General features: G+C 34.5%; 1 protein-coding gene across 5 annotated transcripts in view; it reads left to right on the top strand.

Annotated features, from left to right (window-relative positions):
• Positions 1-19966, top strand: part of USP34 (ubiquitin specific peptidase 34) — a 248246-nt gene that overhangs the window by 189567 nt on the left and 38713 nt on the right. For all 5 annotated transcript variants that reach the window (XR_008289340.1, XM_053200642.1, XM_027072388.2 and 2 more), the window contains 14 exons: positions 1220-1285; positions 2152-2298; positions 2382-2438; positions 2530-2607; positions 3001-3095; positions 5965-6137; positions 9612-9765; positions 10862-10940; positions 14549-14602; positions 14744-14839; positions 18657-18721; positions 18817-18892; positions 18975-19022; positions 19137-19202. Coding sequence is in view for 4 of the 5 variants with exons in the window: in XM_053200642.1 (XP_053056617.1) it covers positions 1220-1285; positions 2152-2298; positions 2382-2438; positions 2530-2607; positions 3001-3095; positions 5965-6137; positions 9612-9765; positions 10862-10940; positions 14549-14602; positions 14744-14839; positions 18657-18721; positions 18817-18892; positions 18975-19022; positions 19137-19202 (1254 nt within the window). In the remaining variant the exon portion in view is untranslated. The remainder of the gene's footprint in view (positions 1-1219; positions 1286-2151; positions 2299-2381; positions 2439-2529; positions 2608-3000; positions 3096-5964; positions 6138-9611; positions 9766-10861; positions 10941-14548; positions 14603-14743; positions 14840-18656; positions 18722-18816; positions 18893-18974; positions 19023-19136; positions 19203-19966) is intronic.

Below are 19966 nucleotides of genomic sequence, written 5' to 3'. Positions count from 1 at the left end.
AACTTACACATAATAAAATATTCTTGGTTTTTCTTAGTTTAGAAGAATTCTGTCACTTCTGTTCTTCAGCCAACTAATACTTCACCTCCAGCAATGAAAATATAAATCCAGGTCTTTAGAAATATAAATCCTGGCCATTTTTGTATTCTGAATTTTGAATAATTTGCATGTGTCAGTTCTGTTCCATATTGGAAGATGTTGTTTTGTGTGACTGCTACTCTAATCTCATGGAGTATTAAGCCTCCCATATGCCGGGAATATTACTATTGTTGTTTTGCCAATAATGTTCATTCCTTTTATTCAATTCCCATTGTACTTCATATCATATAATTTTGTGGTAACTATATGTTGAATAGATTCCTATTTCAGTATCCTTATGTCCTCAGTTTGATTATAAGTTCCAAAATAGCAGAACCACATTACTTAACACTCCCCACAAAATTGACGCAAATAACTAGTGTATACTTCTGGCATGTGGGAGGCTTATTATTCCATGAGACTATCAGAGCTTCTTCAAAATTATGACAGGCAGTTTGTAGTGAGGATAGTACTTCATTAGGTTTAGGTTGATTTTAATATTTGGATGAAATATATAGGTTTAGGTTTATTTTAATATTTGGATGAGATAGAGTATAATAAGTGGCTTTAAGACTGGTGTTGAAGACTAAGTCTCTAGTGAATGAGTCTAGTCAAGATACCTGAATCGCAGTTAATGATACTTGAATATATAGAAGATTTTCAAGCATCTTGACCAGTAATTTTTCTACAGTATTAAAGATACACTCTTCTAGAAAAAAAGAAAGATACAACTAGATGATGGTGAGATGTCATGTATTATAATGAATTTTTTAAACGTATGGATTTATTTGTAGAAAACAGGTTTTTTGCACACCTAAGATGTTTTCTGTTTTTGCACAGTCACCAACTTGTGAAATCAGCATTGCACCAAATGAGTGTTCATCTAGAAAGCAATTATTTTTTAAGATCTCTTTATTCCATTTTCTTACAGAATAGTGATGGCTATATTTATATAATGAGCAAAATCTTCCAATTTTTAAAATGCTAACTTGCTAAGTAAAGAATAGACTGTATTTTTTCCTACACAAAGCTAAAATAATGAAAACAGATATGGTATTAAACACATTGTAATACTTTACTTACTAGAATGTCTAATTTGCTATCAGTATGTTTTAATAGAGAATTTTCTCTTGATTTCCAGTATTCAGAAGATATGAAGCATAAGACCACTCTTCTGGAGCTTCAAAAAATGTTTACATATTTAATGGTATGTTTGAGAACTATGTATGGAAAACTAATTAGATATAACCTGTATAAGTTGAAAACATTAAATGAAGTTCATTTGTATTGGATTTGCCCCGACTGTATACTCTTATTTTTCGAGTTGAATTTGTCAGTAATTTGTTAAAAGTAACTTTTAACAGTTACATCTTCATTATCTGCATTCTGTTAATTTGTCCTTTGAAAAATTCTTTGTGTCCGGTCCCTTTCCCATCACAGTGTCACATTCACCCCCATAGTTTTCTGATTGATTTCTCTTTGTTCCTCTTAATTCCCACTCTCAAAAGTATAAAACAAATCGATCTTTAAAAATTAGCAAATCTTACAGTGTTTATTCTCCTGCTTAAAAGTTTTCAGTGATTTTTTTTTTTTTATTATAAGCAGAATCGTATTCAGATTCATCAGCAGTGGCACATGTCTTCTGATTTTGCCCCTTCCTTTTAACTTCCTCTCTCCTTCCTTTCTTTCTTTCTTTCTTTCTTTCTTTCTTTCTTTCCTTCTTTCCTTCTTTCCTTCTTTCTTTCTTTTTTAAAATTTTTGTTCTGTTTTGTTTTTTAGATTTTAGTTTTATTTTTTAAGTATGCTGTACACCCAGTGTGGGGCTTGAACCCAAGCCCTAAGATCGAGAGTCACGTGCTCTTCCAACTGAGCCAGCCAGGTGCCCCTACAACTATTAAACTGAAAATGCCACGAAAATCAAACAACAGTGAAATAGAAGAGCAATTCCTTGTAGATTCACTCCGTTTTGTTGTTGTTTCGTTATTTATGCAGGAACCTTGTGATAATGTTCTTTTTATTTGAGACACAGATTTGTTTGTTTCATGATCTACCCCTCCCCCTTCTCCTTTGCAGGAGAGTGAATGCAAAGCATATAATCCTAGACCCTTTTGTAAAACATACACCATGGACAAGCAGCCTCTGAATACTGGGGAGCAGAAGGATATGACAGAATTTTTTACTGATCTGATTACTAAAATTGAGGAAATGTCTCCAGAACTGGTTAGTACCAGGATACTGAAGTTTCTTTGAGATTTGTACAGATTTGCCCAATTTTAATTACTCACCTTTGTTTGTTTTTAAAGAAAAATACCGTCAAAAGTTTGTTTGGAGGTGTAATTACAAACAATGTTGTGTCCTTGGTAAGTAGTGTACCTGTTCTTCACTTTTTGGAAATCTTATTGTATATTTTAGCTTATTGTAATAAATTACTAATATTTGTTGGTTGACCAGGATTGTGAACACGTTAGTCAGACTGCTGAAGAATTTTATACTGTGAGGTGCCAAGTGGCTGATATGAAGAACATTTATGTGAGTAATGTATATATTGTTTAGACTTTTTCTGCTTTTAATTTCTTATATACAGCAAGTTTATTTTTGTTACCTTGATAGAAGATTAACTTTCATGTTTTCATCTATTTTCTTCTCATTATGCAAATCAAATAAGAATTAGAGATAGGCCAAAAAGCTGATATTTTTTCCCCATTCAAAACCAAAATACTTGCACTTTTGAAAAATTTAGTAAGATTCATGGAGCATCTTGTCATTTTGAGGGAAGACATTTTTTACTAAAATTTAGTGTTTTTTAAAATAGAAAAGTTTGTTTTTCTGTGTGCATTGTGCCCAAATTATAATTATTGCTTTTTGTAATTTTACATACTGTGAACAGTAATATGAAACTTTAAAATCTGCTTTAATACACAGGAATCTCTTGATGAAGTTACTATTAAAGACACTTTAGAAGGTGACAACATGTATACTTGTTCTCATTGTGGGAAGAAAGTACGAGCTGAAAAAAGGTATGATTTTTGAAATGTAACATTTATCATTTTGATACATCATTAAATGGTAGTAAAACACAGACTTAGAGTAAATTCATGTTAAACTTTTATGAAAATTATGTGGTTAAGGTTAAGGTTAGCTGCTTGGTGCTCATTCTTACCAGCTTTTCATTCAGTTATTCAAGTATACTTTCAAGCATCCTTAAATTTTTCCAAATTATTTTTGTCCTTTTAATTAATCAAATATTTACCAAGGTCCAGGCCCCTGGCTGGCTCAGTCAGTAGAGGACGTGACTCTTCATCTCCAGATCGTAAGTTTGAGCCCCACATTGGGCATGAAACCTATAAATATTTACCAAGGTCTGATTCCTTTAACCCTTTGCTGTGCAGTCACTAAATCATGATAGTGAGTCTCCTCATGAACTGAAGATGTCTTCCGCTGAATCTCTGAAGTGAGAGACTTTTTTCTTAAGAGCTAGCCATAAGATGGCCAGTTTAGGACAGACTTGTTGGCTAAAGATGTTTTGATTCTACAGGTGAACTTTGAATGGCAAATAGAAATTGGATTGAAAGAGTATCATATACAGTTAGTTATTAGGAACAAGGGCAGAGAAATAGAAATGACCTTGTACGTACAAGAAGTCCAGGATTAGGCCAGCCTGCCTTGAAGTGGAGGACTTGCATTGACCAGTAATAGAAAATATGATTAGAAACATACAATGACATAAAATCGTTAACATCTAGATTTGGGGATTGTTTGCATAATTGGTTGATGCCATTTGAACATGTGCCTGAGAAAGACCGTAATTTCTGCAAAGGACTGACTGTGAGATCTAAGCCAACCTAAAAGTGCAGAGGAAGAAGTGATGGAATTGAAGCCAGGAAAGAAAGAAAATCGGGATAGGACGGTAACCTAGAAATTGGGGCAGAGAATCTCATGAGGAAGGTATTCAATTGACATAGTCCACAAAAAAGGAAAAATGACAGCTGAGTAAAAGCATTGGGTTTTACAAAAGACAGTTTAGTGGTATGTTTTTTTCAGGTTGTAGCAATTAAAAGCAGGGTTGTCAAGTTACATGGCATCTATCAAGTACAGATCATTCATTTTAGAAGTTTGGCAATAAAAAACAAGGAAAATGGAATCTAGAAAGGGCTTTGAGATCAAACAACAGTTTTCTGGATGACATAAATCTGAGCATGTTGGAAGGCAGAGAAAGATTGTAAAGGTAGACATACTTAAATGAAACCACAGGGAGAAGCCAAGCTCATCTGATGAGAATTGGGTTAGGATATGAGTTATAAGACTTAGACAGAATGGGGTCCATTAAAAATTTGTTACTATGGAGGGATATGAGGAATAAATAAAAGATAATTGAGAGGCATTTTCTTTGGAGAATGTCATTTTAGTTGGAATTTTATAAATAAACTTACTGAAAATATATGTCATTCTCAATAACTTACTTCGTGAAACATTCCCTACTTTTGACTAATATTTGCCTGTTTTTCTAAAATAGTGTCTTGTCTCTCAGGCAAAGTTTTACCTTTATATTATTACCATACTTTTGAATGTCTATAGTAACCTAGTAAGTGTTCACCAGAAATGGACTAAGGGTCATCTTTTGCTCTATATTTAAACCTTTGTTTTTCTCAGTTTATTCATTCTTTCCTGAATAATTTTACCACCATAACTTTAGTCTCTACTGATATGCTTATGATTCTTAAATCATCTTACCTAATTCAGAATGCTGTGGTGTGTCCTCCCAGCTGTGACTTGTGTGTCTCATAGATTTAGTAGGTCTACAACATAATTCTCCTCTTTTTAGTTCCATTTATGTCTTGTATCCTCTGAATCGTGCATGGTTCCACGGTCAACCACAAGTCCTTTACTGACTCTTAGCTCTCAGGCTAAAGTTCATAGTCTGACAAGGCACACAAGGGCCTTCATCATTTGACTCCTTTATACTTCTGTAACATCATCTTTTGCCAGTTCAAAAAATCCATAATGATGATTTTTAGAGTTCTTACTTCCTCTGCTTATGAAATCCTTTGGTTTACCTGGTCTCCCTAAATTCCTTTTTTTCCTTAACTAAGTTTCTGATTCAAACAGAAACTCCTTTGATTCAGAATCTTAGAATCCTAAGTATGATGAAGAATTATTCTCCAAAATTCATTATTTTTCATGAATCCAAGCTTTTATATATATATATTTCTTTGTTGTTGTTGTTGTTTAAACTGAAATATTGGTGTTTTATTACTTTTTTAAAAATTTGAACTGGCAATATTTATTATAAGATTTAGGTAACCAATTAACTTGGTGCTGCTGCATTGTTGTAACATCCAGCCGTGTTTATTGAATGCTGTCAGGCAGCATTCTAAAAGTAGTAGGAAATAGGCAGTTTAATCTCCATTTTAGGAATTTCCAAATTAGGAATTAAGCTCAGAGAGGTTAAATAACTTGTTCAGGGTCATATGTCTGGTAAATAAAACAGCCAGACTTTGCAGTTCTAATTTATAAAAATAAATAGGTCACTTCCTGTTACTTAAGATAGAAGAGAAAACTCTGAACCAGAGACCCTCCCCTCATATCTTTGGAGTATGTATGGTGTGATGCCTTTTTATGCTTCAGTAGCACCTTTAATTTCATGGAATTTGCCGCAGTGTACTGTAATTTTTAATTTTTCTTACCTAAATACAGGGAAACCCTTTCAAAATGGAAGAAGTCATGTAAGAGGGGGATATATGGTTACAGATACATTTAATAAGAACATGATTTAGAATACTTTTTATTATTTACTCTGAGTTGAATGTTGAAATGTACAGTAAATGATACCAGTTGAAGTACCTTTTGAAAGAGATTTTTAACAGTTGTTTTTTTCATGTCTTTCAGGGCATGTTTTAAGAAATTGCCTCGCATTCTGAGTTTTAATACTATGAGATATACATTTAATATGGTAACAATGATGAAAGAGAAAGTGAACACACACTTTTCCTTCCCATTACGTTTGGATATGACGCCCTATACAGAAGATTTTCTAATGGGGAAGAGTGATAGGAAAGAAGGTAATTTTTTATCTTTCTCTTGCCTATATTTATCGTAAGTCTCCATAATAAGACAGTTGTCATTACAAAGTTGTAACCAACTACACATTTAACAAAATGAAATTAAATTTTAGAAAGGGGAATGTATTGTAGTACAGTGTGGCACATCAGTCATTAGCCAGTAAATATTTAGTATTTACTAGGATTGCGTTCTAGGCACTCCTCTGGGTGTTAGGGACATGGCAGTGAACAAGTAAACATGGTTTCTTACCTCATAGAACTTAAGTCTAGTAGGCACGTCTTACTGAAAAAGAAATACTGGGATGCCTGGGTGGCTCAGTTGGTTAAGCATCTGACTCTTGGTTTCGGCTCAGGTCATGATCTCCCGGTTCATGGGTTCAAGCCTCTTATTGGGCTCTACGCTGCCATTGTGGAGCCTGCTTGGGATTCTCTCTCTCCTCACCCCTCTCTCGCTGCCCCTCCCCTGCTTGCATGTGTGTGTTTGTTCTCTCTCAAAAAATAAAGTTAAAAGAAATTATAAACAGAATGTGTCATCAGATAGGATGGTGAATGTATCTCATATCTAGCGGAATCAGAGATGGCTTTCACCAAGGTAACTTTGAAGTAGAGACTGAGTAAGGACTAGATTGAGAGGAATGGCTAATCTCTTTAGGTGGGTAGGAGGTGGGGGTGGAGTTGATAAGATGGACAAAAGGCAGTGACCAGATCATTTTGTTTGTAGGCAGGGTCTTTTTTTTTTTTTTTTTTTAAGTAGAAAAAGCAGAGGCAAGCTGGGGAGAGGGGCAGAGGGAGAGCGAGAGAATCTTCAGCAGGCTCCACGCTCAGCATAGACCCTGATGTGGGGCAATATCCCACAACCCTGGGATTACTACCTCAGCTGAAATCAAGGGTCAGATGTTCAACTGGCTGAGCCATTGACACCCTAATAATTTTAATCTCTCTCTCTCTCTGTCTCTCTATTTCTCTCCCTCTCCCCTTCCCTCCCTCCCTCCCTCTGTCTCTCCCTCTCTCTCTTTTTTTTTAATGTGAAACCTTTGGAACATTTTAAGTAGGGAACTGAGATGACCAGGTGGGTCTGGAAAAGGTTATTCTGACTACAGCAATAGAAATAAATGAATTAGAGGATGATGAAAGGGATGTAGGGAGGCCATTCTGATAAACCACAAGGAAGGTGGTAGCTTGATGAGCAAGTGTACATGGAGAGTTAATAGAATTTGATGATTGAATGAATAAATGAATCTAACAAAGTTACTGAATATCTATCTACTGTGTAACTTATTCTCATAGTGATGGCAGTAGAATGACAATAAAGAGCAAGGTTGGGATACCTGGTTCAGTGTCCAGCTCTTGATTTTGATCTTGGCTCAGGTTATGATCCCAGGGTGGTGGGATTGAGCCCTGTGTCGGGTTCTACACTGAGCGTGGAGCTAGGTTAAGATTCTCTCTCCCTCTCTGTCTCTGTCTCCATCTCCTCCACTCACACTTTGTCTCTCTCAAAAAATAAACATGTAAGTAAGTAAGTAAAAAAATAAATAAGTTTTTTGTCCCTTTGAAGCTTACATTTTAGTCTGCTACTAGAGGGAGGGAGAAAAGTCAAGAATGACTCAGGTTTGTGGCTTGATCAGCTAGGTGAATAGTGGGGTCAGTATTTCAAGATCTCAAGAAAAAGGGAATGTGGTCAGAAGTATTGAATGCTAAAGAAAAGGAATAGTTCAGTAAGAACATAACTGAAAACATGTAAAGTCATTGGTTATCTTTATCATAGCATTTTCATTTGGGAATTACAATAGAGAGGCAGATTGCAATGAGTTAAAGATGACACTTGGTTCATATCTAGTTACCTCCAAATTATTACTGCTTTTAAAAGACCAGTGATTTTCAAACTTAGGTTTATGTGCATCAAGAAGCACAAACAGGTGAGAGAAAAAAGCAGAGAACTCTGTCTTTGCATTCTTTAGATGGAGAAGTTCTGTTTTACATAATAGCGATCTGGCAGTGTTTTCTTTGTATAAAAAGTTCTACCGATTAAAAATTTTAAGATGTGAAGAAGCCACTGTATTTTACGATTTGAGAAAGAGAACTGTGTTTTTAATCTTTATACTCCATTGCCTGGCACTTGAACATTCAGTAAATGTTTTACCAAATGGTATATGAGAAGCATAGACAATGAGGGTAGGCTGTTCTTTAAGAGAAGAATGTGCTCTTTCTTTGAAGAGAGAAGAGAGATTGGTGACTGTAGCTGTAGAGGAGTATGGAGTTCAGAAGTTGAATATGTTTAGGGGTGCTTGGGTGGCTCAGTCAAGCTTCCAACTTCAGCTCAGGTCGAGATCTCGCAGTTTGTGGGTTCTAGCTCCACATTGGACTCTGCGCTAACAAGCTCAGAGCCTAGAGCCTGCTTTGGTTTCTGTGTGTGTGTGTGTGTCTCTCTCTACCCGTCCCCCCACTTGTGCTCTTTCTTTCTCTCTCTCTCTCTCAAAAAATGAGTAAACATTTTAAAAATTAAAAAAAAAGTTGAATATGTTTAGAAGTTGCAGAAAATGAGCCAGAAGAAGATGATTAACTTTGAAAATACTTTACAGACGAAGTTAAGAAGTAGGTGTTGTATATATACATCCTACTGCTTAGAACTCTTTTCAAACCATTTCAAAAATTATAGTGAGACTGCCAAGTTATTATACTTACTGGTATTTTTCATGATGCTTCCATGTGTAGAAGTAGCAGAAATTTATGCCAAGATGAAGGATTTTTTTAGGGCACAAGTGATGGGTTCAGAGTGGGATCCTACCTAGCACATCCAAACTTCTCGGCTGCTACTTTGACACTGTTAGCTATTTCCTTCCCTCCACAGTTATTACTTTCTTTCCAGTTTAGACTATGCGCTCAAGTTAACTTAATCTGCTTTCACTCACTTATTTCTGATGATACTTTTCCCTTTCTAAAGGATGCTGAGAATACAGATCATAAATCTTTGAATTTACTAGATTATTCTGTAATTTTTCCATAGTATCTTTTATCCCTTTCAGATTTAAATCTTTAGCGACAGAAAGCATGTCTTTTGTTTATTTTCTGTCTCCTAATACAAAATGATAAACTGTAACTTGACATTAAGAGACATAAGTATCTTAATGCCTTTTCAGATCTTGTATTTGCTTGCTCCTAATAAGATGAATGAAAAATTTTGTATTCTGCTGTTTCAAAAGGAACAAGATTAGACAAAAAGCATATTTTACATTTCTACATTATGTTGAGGTTGCCCATAGTCATGCAGTAACACATGGTTGTTTTTCCAAGTGATTTGTGTAAATGTTCCTTGAAATTGTAGACTATGAATGGGGAATGATTAGCAAATATTTGTACCTGTTATAATACATAATGTATCTGTGCCTTTTTCTGTATATATTACGTAAAGTGATTCTAAGGTGTCACTGTGCAGTATTCAGAATTATTACCATTATCTTATGTAAATCATTTCAGGTTTTAAGGAAGTCAGTGATCATTCAAAAGATACAGAGAGCTATGAGTATGACTTAATAGGAGTAACTGTTCATACAGGAACAGCAGATGGTGGGCACTATTATAGCTTCATCAGAGATATAGTCAATCCACATGCTTATAAAAACAATAAATGGTGAGTTTTAAATATTTTATTCTTGGGATTAAATTCTTTTTCCTGTTTTTAAAGTTTAAACTTGTGATTGGTTTTGCTTCATATGTTTCCTGATTTTATTTTTCTAAAAACTTTCTATAAAATTAGGAAATGTTAAATGAAAGTAACTTTCATAAGATGATAAAAATCAATTGTTCTTAAACTTCTTTTGAGAACTTGATGATGGTGTCCTGAGACAAATGAATATCCAAGGTTTTATACACAGCTTTAGATTCATAGACAATATTTCACCTTCCGAATCTTCTCTTTATTCACTCATTCAAGAGTTGTTTGCTGAGTGTCTTCTATAAGGTGGCTTCAGAGTCCTTGTATACGCCAATTTGAAGTTGCCTGAATGCTCCACTCTGTCTACCTTACTTTTCCCCTTCCAACCCGTACATTTTTTTTTTAGCAACTTTTATCAAGGTAATGGTTGGAAGTCATTAAATCAGTGCTTAATAGCTGTTTTTTGCTATTTAGATATTGTTAGGTAGAGTCTCAAGTATAGTGGCTATATCAATAGTAGGCGCTGTTCTACTGTTGGGAATATTGCTTTGAACAAAATGTACATTGGTAAATTGATCTGCAGTTAGCAGAATAGTTTGGTTCAACTCTTTAAGCTGTCATGTCCATGCTATCTTACCTTGTTTGCCCATTTGAATATAATTCCATACTTGGGATCCATTTTGATCATAAATTTTAAAATGGCGTCTTTATTTTTGGAAGCTCTCCCATCTCTTAATCTTTTCTGTCTGGTAGCTTTACATATTCTATTAATGCAAACTTGTTATTTGTTTTTATGAACTCTTTTGTTACCCCTAGTTTTTTATAAATGTGTTTATTGGATTTTAGGACAGTTAAAATTTGTACAATTATATTCTAGTTTTTAGTAGATTAGCGTTGTCAAAACAAGAACATAGAATTTATTTACTTCATGTTAAAAATAGTTGGATCACAAAAAAAAGTTTGATTACTTCTTGTAATTTGTCACTATGTAATGTAAATATTTTTTAAATAGGTATAATACAGAGATACTCAGTACATATATACTTGGTCAACACTATATGCTCTGTTTTAGGTATCTTTTTAATGATGCTGAGGTAAAACCTTTTGATTCTGCTCAACTGGCCTCTGAATGTTTTGGCGGGGAGATGACGGTGAGTTTTATTCAGAAATTATAAATGTTTTGTGACTTTTCATGTGTTACGCAGTATTATAAAATCCAGTAGTAGAATCACTAAACTTTCTTTTAATTGCTATGATTAAAACTAAAATTTATTCTGTTGTTGCTTATTGAAGTCGAGACCGTTTGGAATAGATACCAGGCACTGGGAAATACCTTTTAAAAGACTATTTCTGCCTTCAACTAATTAAGAAGGTTAAGACTTAAAATTGAAAATTTAAATAGTAGTATAGGAATTGAATTACATTGCTGTGAAACATTATGATGGAAGAAGTTGTTCACTTGAATGCTTTGGGATTCAAGCAAAAAGAAATTACTCTTTATGGACATAATATGAAAAATCTTTGTCAAGGACATTGGCTTGAGCTGAGCTTCGAAGAAGTATTCTTTCAGTACTTTTTTGTAATGGCAGCAGCAACCTGATTATTACTATTGACAGGATACGCAAAAATATCTTACTGTTCTGTTATTATCTCTAAGACATGAGAAAAGACAATTAGATTGGAATACTAGTGTTTAATTATAATATAACAATTACAATAAAATAGGCATTTTATCCAAGTATCAATTTTCTGAAAACTGTTAAAATACTGTTTTGATTCTCAAAAGACCAGCGTTAGTCATTCCCATTTCACAGATAAGCCCACGTAAAGTTATTTTTCACTTTAATAGCCATGTGTATTGTGAAATCACTGTTCACATTCTGGATTTTAATGCTCTTTGTTGCACTTACATACTACTATTAATAGAAAAGAGGAAGTAGGCAAATTGCTAACACTTCAGAAATGGATAGAAGGAGGATGTAAATAATGAGTTCCTGATGCCATCATTAAACTGACTGCATCTCTAAATGTTATTTGTAAAATATTTCCTCAAAAAAAAAAAGAAGAAAAAGAAAAACAAGTACACTTAGCAAAGTTCTCTTAAAATGTAGTTTTTAAATTGCAAGTACATTTTCTTAACTTTATATACATTATGGTAAAGTATCTTTAAAAATGTTTTGAATATTTTCAGGTGTAGTTGACCCTTGAATAATGTGGGGGTTAAAGGTGCCAGCCCCCCACACAGTCAAAAATCCAAGTATAACTTGTCTGTTGCTCAGAAGCCTTATTGGGCACGCCTGGGTGGCTCAGTCGGTTAAACATCCAACTTCAGCTCAGGTCATGTTCTCACGGTTCATGAGTTCAAGCCCTGTGTTGGGCTCTGTGCCGACAGCTTGGAGCCTGGAGCCTGCTTCGGATTCTGTGACTCCCTCTCTCTCTCTGCCATGCGCACGTGCACTCGCACTCGCGCTCTCTCTCTCTCTCTCTAGAACAAACATTTTAAAAAATTAGAAAAAAAAGGCCTTATTGGTAACATAAATACTCAGTTAATACATAGTTTGTATGTTACACATTATGTACTATATTCTTTTTTTTAATTAATTAATTTAAAAATTTATATCCAAGTTACTTAGCATATAGTGCAACAATGATTTCAGGGGTAGATTCGTTAATGCCCCTTACCAATTTAGCCCATCTCCCCTCCCACAACCTCTCCAGTAACCCTTTTTGTTCTCCATATTTAAGAGTCTCTTATGTTTTGTCCCCTTCCCTGTTCTTATCTTATTTTTGCTTCCCTTCCCTTGTGTTCATCTGTTCTGTGTCTTAAAGTCCTCATATGAATGAAGTCATATGATGTTTGTCTTTCTGACTGACTGATTTCTCTTAGCATAATACCCTCCATTTCCATCCACGTAGTTGCAAATGGCAAGATTTCATTCTTTTTGATTGCCGAGTAATACTCCATTATACATATATGCATACACACCACCTCTTCTTTATCCATTCATCTATTGATGGACATTTGGACTCTTTAATACTTTGGCTATTGATAGTACTGCTATAAATATTGGGGTGCATGTGCCTCTTTGAAACAGCGTACCTGTATCCCTTGGATAAATACCTAGTAGTGCAATTGCTAGGATGTAGGGTAATTTTATTTTTAATTTTTTGAGGGACCTCCATGCTGTTTTCCAGAGTGGCTGCACCAGTTTGCATTCCCATCAGCAGTGCAGAAGAGATCCTCTCTCTCAGCATCCTCACCAACATCTGTTGTTGCCTGAGTTGTTAATGTTAGCCTTTCTGACAGGTGGGAGGTGGTATCTCATTGTGGTTTTGATTTGTATTTCTCTGATAATGAGTGATGTTGAGCATTTTTTCATGTGTCAGTTGGCCATGTGGATGTCTTCTTTGGAGAAATGTCTTCATGTCTTTTGCCCATTTCTTCACTGGATTATTTGTTTTTTGGGTGTTGAGTTTGGTAAATTCTTTATAGATTTTGGATACTAACCAACCCTTTATTTGATACATCGTTTGCAAATATCTTGTCCCATTCTGTCAGTTGCCTTTTTCTTTTGCTGATTGTTTCCTTCACTGTGGGGAAGCTTTTTATTTAATGAGGTCCCGATAGTTCATTTATGCTTTTGTTTCCCTTGCCTCTGGAGAGGTATTGAGTAGGAAGTTGCTACAGCCAAGATCAAAGAGGTTTTTGCCTGCTTTTCCTCGAGGATTTTGACGGCTTCCTGTCTTACATTTAGGTCTTTCATCCACTGTGAGTTTATTTTTGTGTATGGTGTAAGAAAGTGGTCCAGGTTCATTTTTCTGCATGTCGCTGTCCAGTTTTCCCAGCACCACTTGCTGAAGAGACTGTCTTTACTGTCTTTATTCCATTGGATATTCTTTCCTGGTTTGTCAAAGATTAGTTGGCCATATGTTTGTGGGTCCATTTCTGGGTTCTCTATTCTGTTCCATTGATCTGAGTGTCTGTTCTTATGCCAGTACCATATTGTCTTGATGATTACAGCTTTGTTTTTTATGTTTTATTTTTATTTCTTATGTTTACTTATTTTTGAGAGAGAGAGAGTGTGAGCAGAGGAGGGGCAGAGAGAGAGGGAGACACAGAATCGAAGCAGGCTCCAGGCTCTGATCCGTTAGCACAGAGCCCGACAGAGGGCTCGAACCCACGAACTGTGAGATCATGACCTGAGCTGAAGTCAGACACTCAACTGACTGAGCCACCCAGGGCCCCCATTATTACAGCTTTGTAATACAGCTTGAAGTCCGGGATTGTGATGCCTCCTGCTTTGGTTTTCTTTTCCAAAGTTGCTTGGGCTATTTGGTATCTTTCTGGTTCCATACAGATTTTAGGATTTTTTGTTCTAGCTCTGAAGAATGCTGGTGTTATTTTGATAGGAATACTGTATTCTTACAATAAAGCTAGAGAAAAGAAAATGATATGAAGAAAATCATAACAAAAATAAATTTACAGTACTGTACCGTATTTATTGGGGAAAAAAAAAAATCTGCCTTTAAGTGGACCTGTGCAGTTCAAGCCTGTGTTATTCAAAGGTCGACTATACTTTTAGCCAAAAACTTTTGTCAAGGATTTTTATGATGTAGTACTATTTGAACACTATTTAGAAAGTTACTATAAAGAATAAAATAGGTATTTATGAAATATTTTATATATAAATACAACTGAGATAAATATAAGCTGAAATATTGTCTTTTAAAGTAGCAAAACTTTTATTTTTTTAAACAGACCAAGACCTATGATTCTGTTACAGATAAATTTATGGATTTCTCCTTTGAAAAGGTAATCATTTCTTTGCATATATCATTTTACATAGTTTTCTTTCTTCCATGTTATCTAATTTTATAGTTAAACTTGGTCAAATTGAAAATATACTTATTTTTTCATCCTTTTTTTTTTTTTTTTTTTTTTGGCCCCTTAAAGACACATAGTGCTTATATGCTGTTTTACAAACGCATGGAACCAGAGGAAGAAAATGGCAAAGAATTCAAATTTGATGTTTCGTCAGAGTTACTAGAGGTATAGTTAATTTAACTTAAACAGCAGTTTACAAGCATGTCAAGAATTTATGCAAGTAATAGAACTCCAAGAGCAGGCTATGGCAATGTTAGGATTTGTGATCTGGGATGGATTTAACAGTGTTTATAGATAGTCTTGGTAATACTGATATATGACAGATGCATGTGAAGTGAATGAGATTAAAGTGAGTGGAAATAATTAGTAATATTAAAGAAAAATAAGAATAAGACAGGTAAAATAGTTGATGGAATTGGGGCAAGCCCATAAGTAACTTGTATGTGTGGTAATGGATTGGGTGATTGGTGTTCATTCCTTCTTTGCTTCATGTTACATATAAATGTACCATATATTTGAAATGCACTTAAAATACTATCAAATGCTTTAAAATGTGTCTTGATTGTAGTATTGAGGTTTTCTTTGTTTTATAATGTAATAAGTGGTAGTGTTACTTTAACATCTTAAGAGTTATAAAATACATTCACACCTCTGTGTGTGTTGTGTCAATGTAATAAACTTAGCTGAAAGTACAAAATATAAATCTTCAAAAAGGTATACCTGGTAAAAATGTAATCTTCCATCTAAACAGTTCAGCTTTTACTATTTAATTGGTTAATATTTGCGCTGTTGCGGTCATGTCTTAAAACCAAGTGGAATTTTTTCCCCCAAACAAATAATCTTAACAGGTGTCTTGCCTACCCATAATATTACTGATAAAAACACTAGAACATCCACATCTTTTAAACCTTTGAATTGGATTTACCAGCAAAATTAGGTGCTTCATTAGATTTCTTATTCTAGATAAGGACCCAACAGTATTTAATGACAACCCAGCCCACTTGTGAAGTAAAATGAAATTTTAACTGAAACCTTAAAGATGTATTTTGTTGGGGCATCTGGGTGGCTCAGTCAGTTAAGCATCCAACTTCGTCTCAGGTCATGATTTCACAGTTCATGAGTTTGAGCCTCACATCAGGCTCTTTGCTGACAGCCAGAGCCTGGAGCTTGCTTTGGATTCTGTGTCTCCCTCTCTCTGTTCCTCCCTCACTTGCTTCTCTCTCTCTTTCTGTCTCTCAAAAATAAAAATGAAACATTTAACATTTTTTTTTTAACGTTTGTTTGTTTTTGAAGGAAAGAGAGAGCATGAGCGGGGCAGGGGCAAGGAGAGAGGGAGACCCAGAATTCAAAACGGACTCCAGGCTCTGAGCTTTCAGTGCAGAACCCGACTCAGGGTTCAAGCTCCACAAACTGTGAGATCATGACCTGAGCCTGAAAATGAAACATTTTTTAAAAAAGATGTATTTTGTTTACATCAACGGTTCTGAAACTTCCTATTCTCAGAACTTTTATATTCTTAAAAAATATTGAGAACCTGGAACACCTAGGTGGTTCAGTTGGCTCCGACTTCATCTCAGATCATGATCTCACGGTTCCAGAGTTCGGCCCCGCTTCGGGCTCTGTGCTGACAGCTCAGAGCCTGGAGCCTGCGTCAATTCTGTGTCTCCCTCTCTCTCTGCCCCTCCCCCACACATGCTCGGTCTCTCTCTGCCTCTCAGAAATAAAACTAATTAAAAAAATTTTTTTCTTTTAAATATTGAGAACCTTAAAGTTTTTTAAAATATTAGTTTTAATGTGGTGGTTATATCTGTCAATACATACTATATTAGAAATTAAAACAATTTTTAAAATTTACATTAATTTATTTAAAAATATCAAAAATAAACTTGTGACATCCTAATATAAATAACATTTTATTAAAAAATATTTTTCAGAACAAAACCCTGTTTTACATGTTGGCAAATCTTTTTAATATCTGATTTAATAGTTGACAGCTAGAGTCTCATAATAGCTTTTTGCATTTGCTCTGTTGTGATCTCATTCATCATTTAGCTTCTGGGAAACTTCATTCTATGCTCAAAAAAGAATGAGAGCTTAAAAAAGGCAGATAGCATCATCATATTACTAAAAAAATGGTGTAGATCTACATATACCCTGAAATGGTCACAGGTACTCCACAGCTCTCTCAACCATTCTTTGAGAACCACTGATTTATGTGGTGACAAAAGGAAATCCATCCTTTTGCTCTACCAAAACAAGAAAAATAAACTACATCAAAATATTCTTGATTGCACATCTAAGCCAACCCTTTTTTCCTGGCATTGCTTTAGCTTACTAATTTAAAATGAGTTTGCTTGCATATACATTTTACTGAAAATATTGAAATATGATAATACTGTTACTTAATATTAACATAGATTTTAGGTAAAAACTAGAATCTGGTCTTTTAAATTTGTACAGTTAAAATATAGCTAGTAGCAGACTTTCCCAAAGAGTAAATTGAAAATTTAGAGCTATAAAATTTATTAAGTAAACAAACATTATATAATGACTATTATGGATAAAACAAAATGCCCAGAAAGAGTAGTTGATTTGAATTGCTGGGGGAAGTGATTAGGAAATGCTTCAGATTAACCTTAAGCTGAGACGTGAAAGGTAGCAAAGAGTTAATCATGTGAAGATTACTCCAAGCAAAGAGTAGATTATGTACAAATTCCCTTAGGAAAGAAAGAGTTTATTGGCATGTTTTAGGAGCTGAAAGATGATCTCTGAGACTGTGATGATTAGTAAGTTCAAGGAAATGTGAGCCAAGATGAAATTGAATGGGATATAGAAAATACCTGGGAAAAATCTGATCATTGTAGTGAAGTAATTTCACACTTAGACACACCCAGATTGCTCCACATGTTGTATTGTTAAAACATAAAAAGGATTGTCAAAAAATAGGGTGAATATTTCTGTAGGACAGAAATGGAACAGATATAAAAGCACGGAGTCTGGTGGAAAAACAGGACTACCAGGCTCTAGGGTCCCCTTTAGCTCTTTTGGGGTAAAGGGGACAAAAATTATAACAGGATCTAGAGCCGAGCTCGTGGCTAGAAGTTGAAAGCTGGGAATGGAGCTCCATTGCTGTGAAAAAGCATTGATGGTTGAATGCTGCCAAAGTTTTCTTGAAGCTACAGCTTTCTAGAAAGCTGTGTGCATAGAAATGCTAGAGTACCAAGAACTCTGAAGCAAACCATTCAGTGACTAGGTCTGCATCAATGTGGAGCAGGAGCCCTAATACATAATTCTAAGAGCTGGTTCTAGACTAGAGTAGTGGGCTGGGAAGCAAGTAGAGGTAGTTGAAAATCTTTAGGAAGGATCAACACAGGCAGTAATGTCAGTAATCAACATAAATATGTTCTAGATAAAAATAACTTTATGGAACTAACAACAACTCAGAGCATGTTTAGGGTATTCACAGAGTTAAAGGAACACAAAAACTAAAGTGAGCAGAGAAGTTACTCTAAAGGCTCATGTCAGAAATAATTATTTTTCATAATTGTTACAGAATAAACCAGGAAATCACCTCTTAAGTCAGCCAACCTGAATTGTTTTTATTTTGCCAGTGTTCGAACATAAACCTTTCTCATAACCTGTTTTTATCAAAACATGACATAATTTTATTCATTTATATATTCGCTCTTGAGACAAATGATATTTCAGAGTTCTTCCTTTCACAGTCTGTATAATTGCATTTTTAAAAAACTAATTGCTTGAGGTAGCCAGATACAGAATGATAACATTGGAGCAGGCTTAGTAGCCATTTTCATATTCTTGTACACCCAGAAGAAAATCAACATGAATTTTAAGTGCCTGTATTTTTTGCTTTTTTTGTTTCTTTTAGAGCAAATCTTTTTTTGTCTAATAAAAATACTAGTAAAATGTAATGAAGCAAATGCTTTCTGATATGTAATGTTAACATTTTCTTTTACTTCAGTGGATTTGGCATGATAACATGCAGTTTCTTCAAGACAAAAACATTTTCGAACATACATATTTTGGGTAAGTTTTGTAAATTTAGTAATAGATTTTTGTTACACATTTAAAACAAATCTTCTTCTGTAAGAAATGTAACTTAACTTTTTTTTTAATTCTAGGTTTATGTGGCAGTTATGTAGTTGTATTCCCAGTACATTACCAGATCCTAAAGCTGTTTCCCTAATGACAGCAAAGGTAATCTATAAGCCTTAGATAGTTTTTCAAAATTGACTACTTTAAGATAATTAAATATTTTTTGCTTAATCTTTTCTTACAGTTAAGCACTTCCTTTGTCCTAGAGACGTTTATACATTCAAAAGAAAAGGTATGTGTTGTGTTTTCGTAGATTTTTGTGTCATTTATCAGATAACTTCTGGTTTTTATGATCTTTAGCTCAGAAGTAGATGCCTTAAGTGACTTCTTTCTTTTTCTTTTTTAGCCCACAATGCTTCAGTGGATTGAACTCCTGACCAAACAATTTAATAATAGTCAAGCAGCTTGTGAGGTGAGAATAATTCAACAAACAATGCATAATTTAATGTGCACTTTTTTGTTTTATTTACTTTTCTTCTTAGATGCTACAGCAAAATTACTGTATTTTATAATAGGGATCCCAATGTAAATTGTTCCTAAAATTACTCAGCAACTGAGGAAGTTGTCGTTTATGTGTCCTATCCATTACACTGATTAAATAATTGATTGTTAAGGTATTTAAAAATCCTTGGGTGTCTTTCCCCCCCATGTATTAGAATTAAAAATACAGAAAATTCAGAAGACTGATAACAGATATTTCTTAACTAATTTTGAATATTATAAAACAATAATTGACAACAAAATCTTCCTTCCCCCTCCAAGATAAAAATGCATATATCCTAGTATATCAGTTTATGTCCAATTTTATCTTCTATATTGTGGTCTAATATATCCCTGTAACAATATATCCTTAAGGATAATCTGCTCACAAGTAATGATCACTTAAACATATTGGCATCTTACTGTTATTTTATCATTTCTTGATTAGTTCCCAAAGTGATATAAGCCTTTCTAGGAATGCAAGTCTTAAAATTTTCCTGAGGTGGGAGATAGCAGCATAGTGTACAATAGATGAAATTAGTTGAAGACTTTTTTTCTTTTTTTCTTTTCTTTTTTTTAATTGTTTATTTTTGAGAAAGAGAGAGAGGGAGGGACAGCATTAGCAGGAGAGGGTCAGAGAGAGAGGGAGACACAGGATCGGAAGAAGGCTCCAGGCTCTGAGCTGTCAGCACAGAG

Source organism: Acinonyx jubatus, chromosome A3, assembly GCF_027475565.1.
Source record: "Acinonyx jubatus isolate Ajub_Pintada_27869175 chromosome A3, VMU_Ajub_asm_v1.0, whole genome shotgun sequence".
NCBI lineage: Eukaryota > Metazoa > Chordata > Mammalia > Carnivora > Felidae > Acinonyx > Acinonyx jubatus.
Note: the sequence above shows the minus strand (reverse complement) of the source record. Positions and strands in the feature narration are given on the sequence as shown.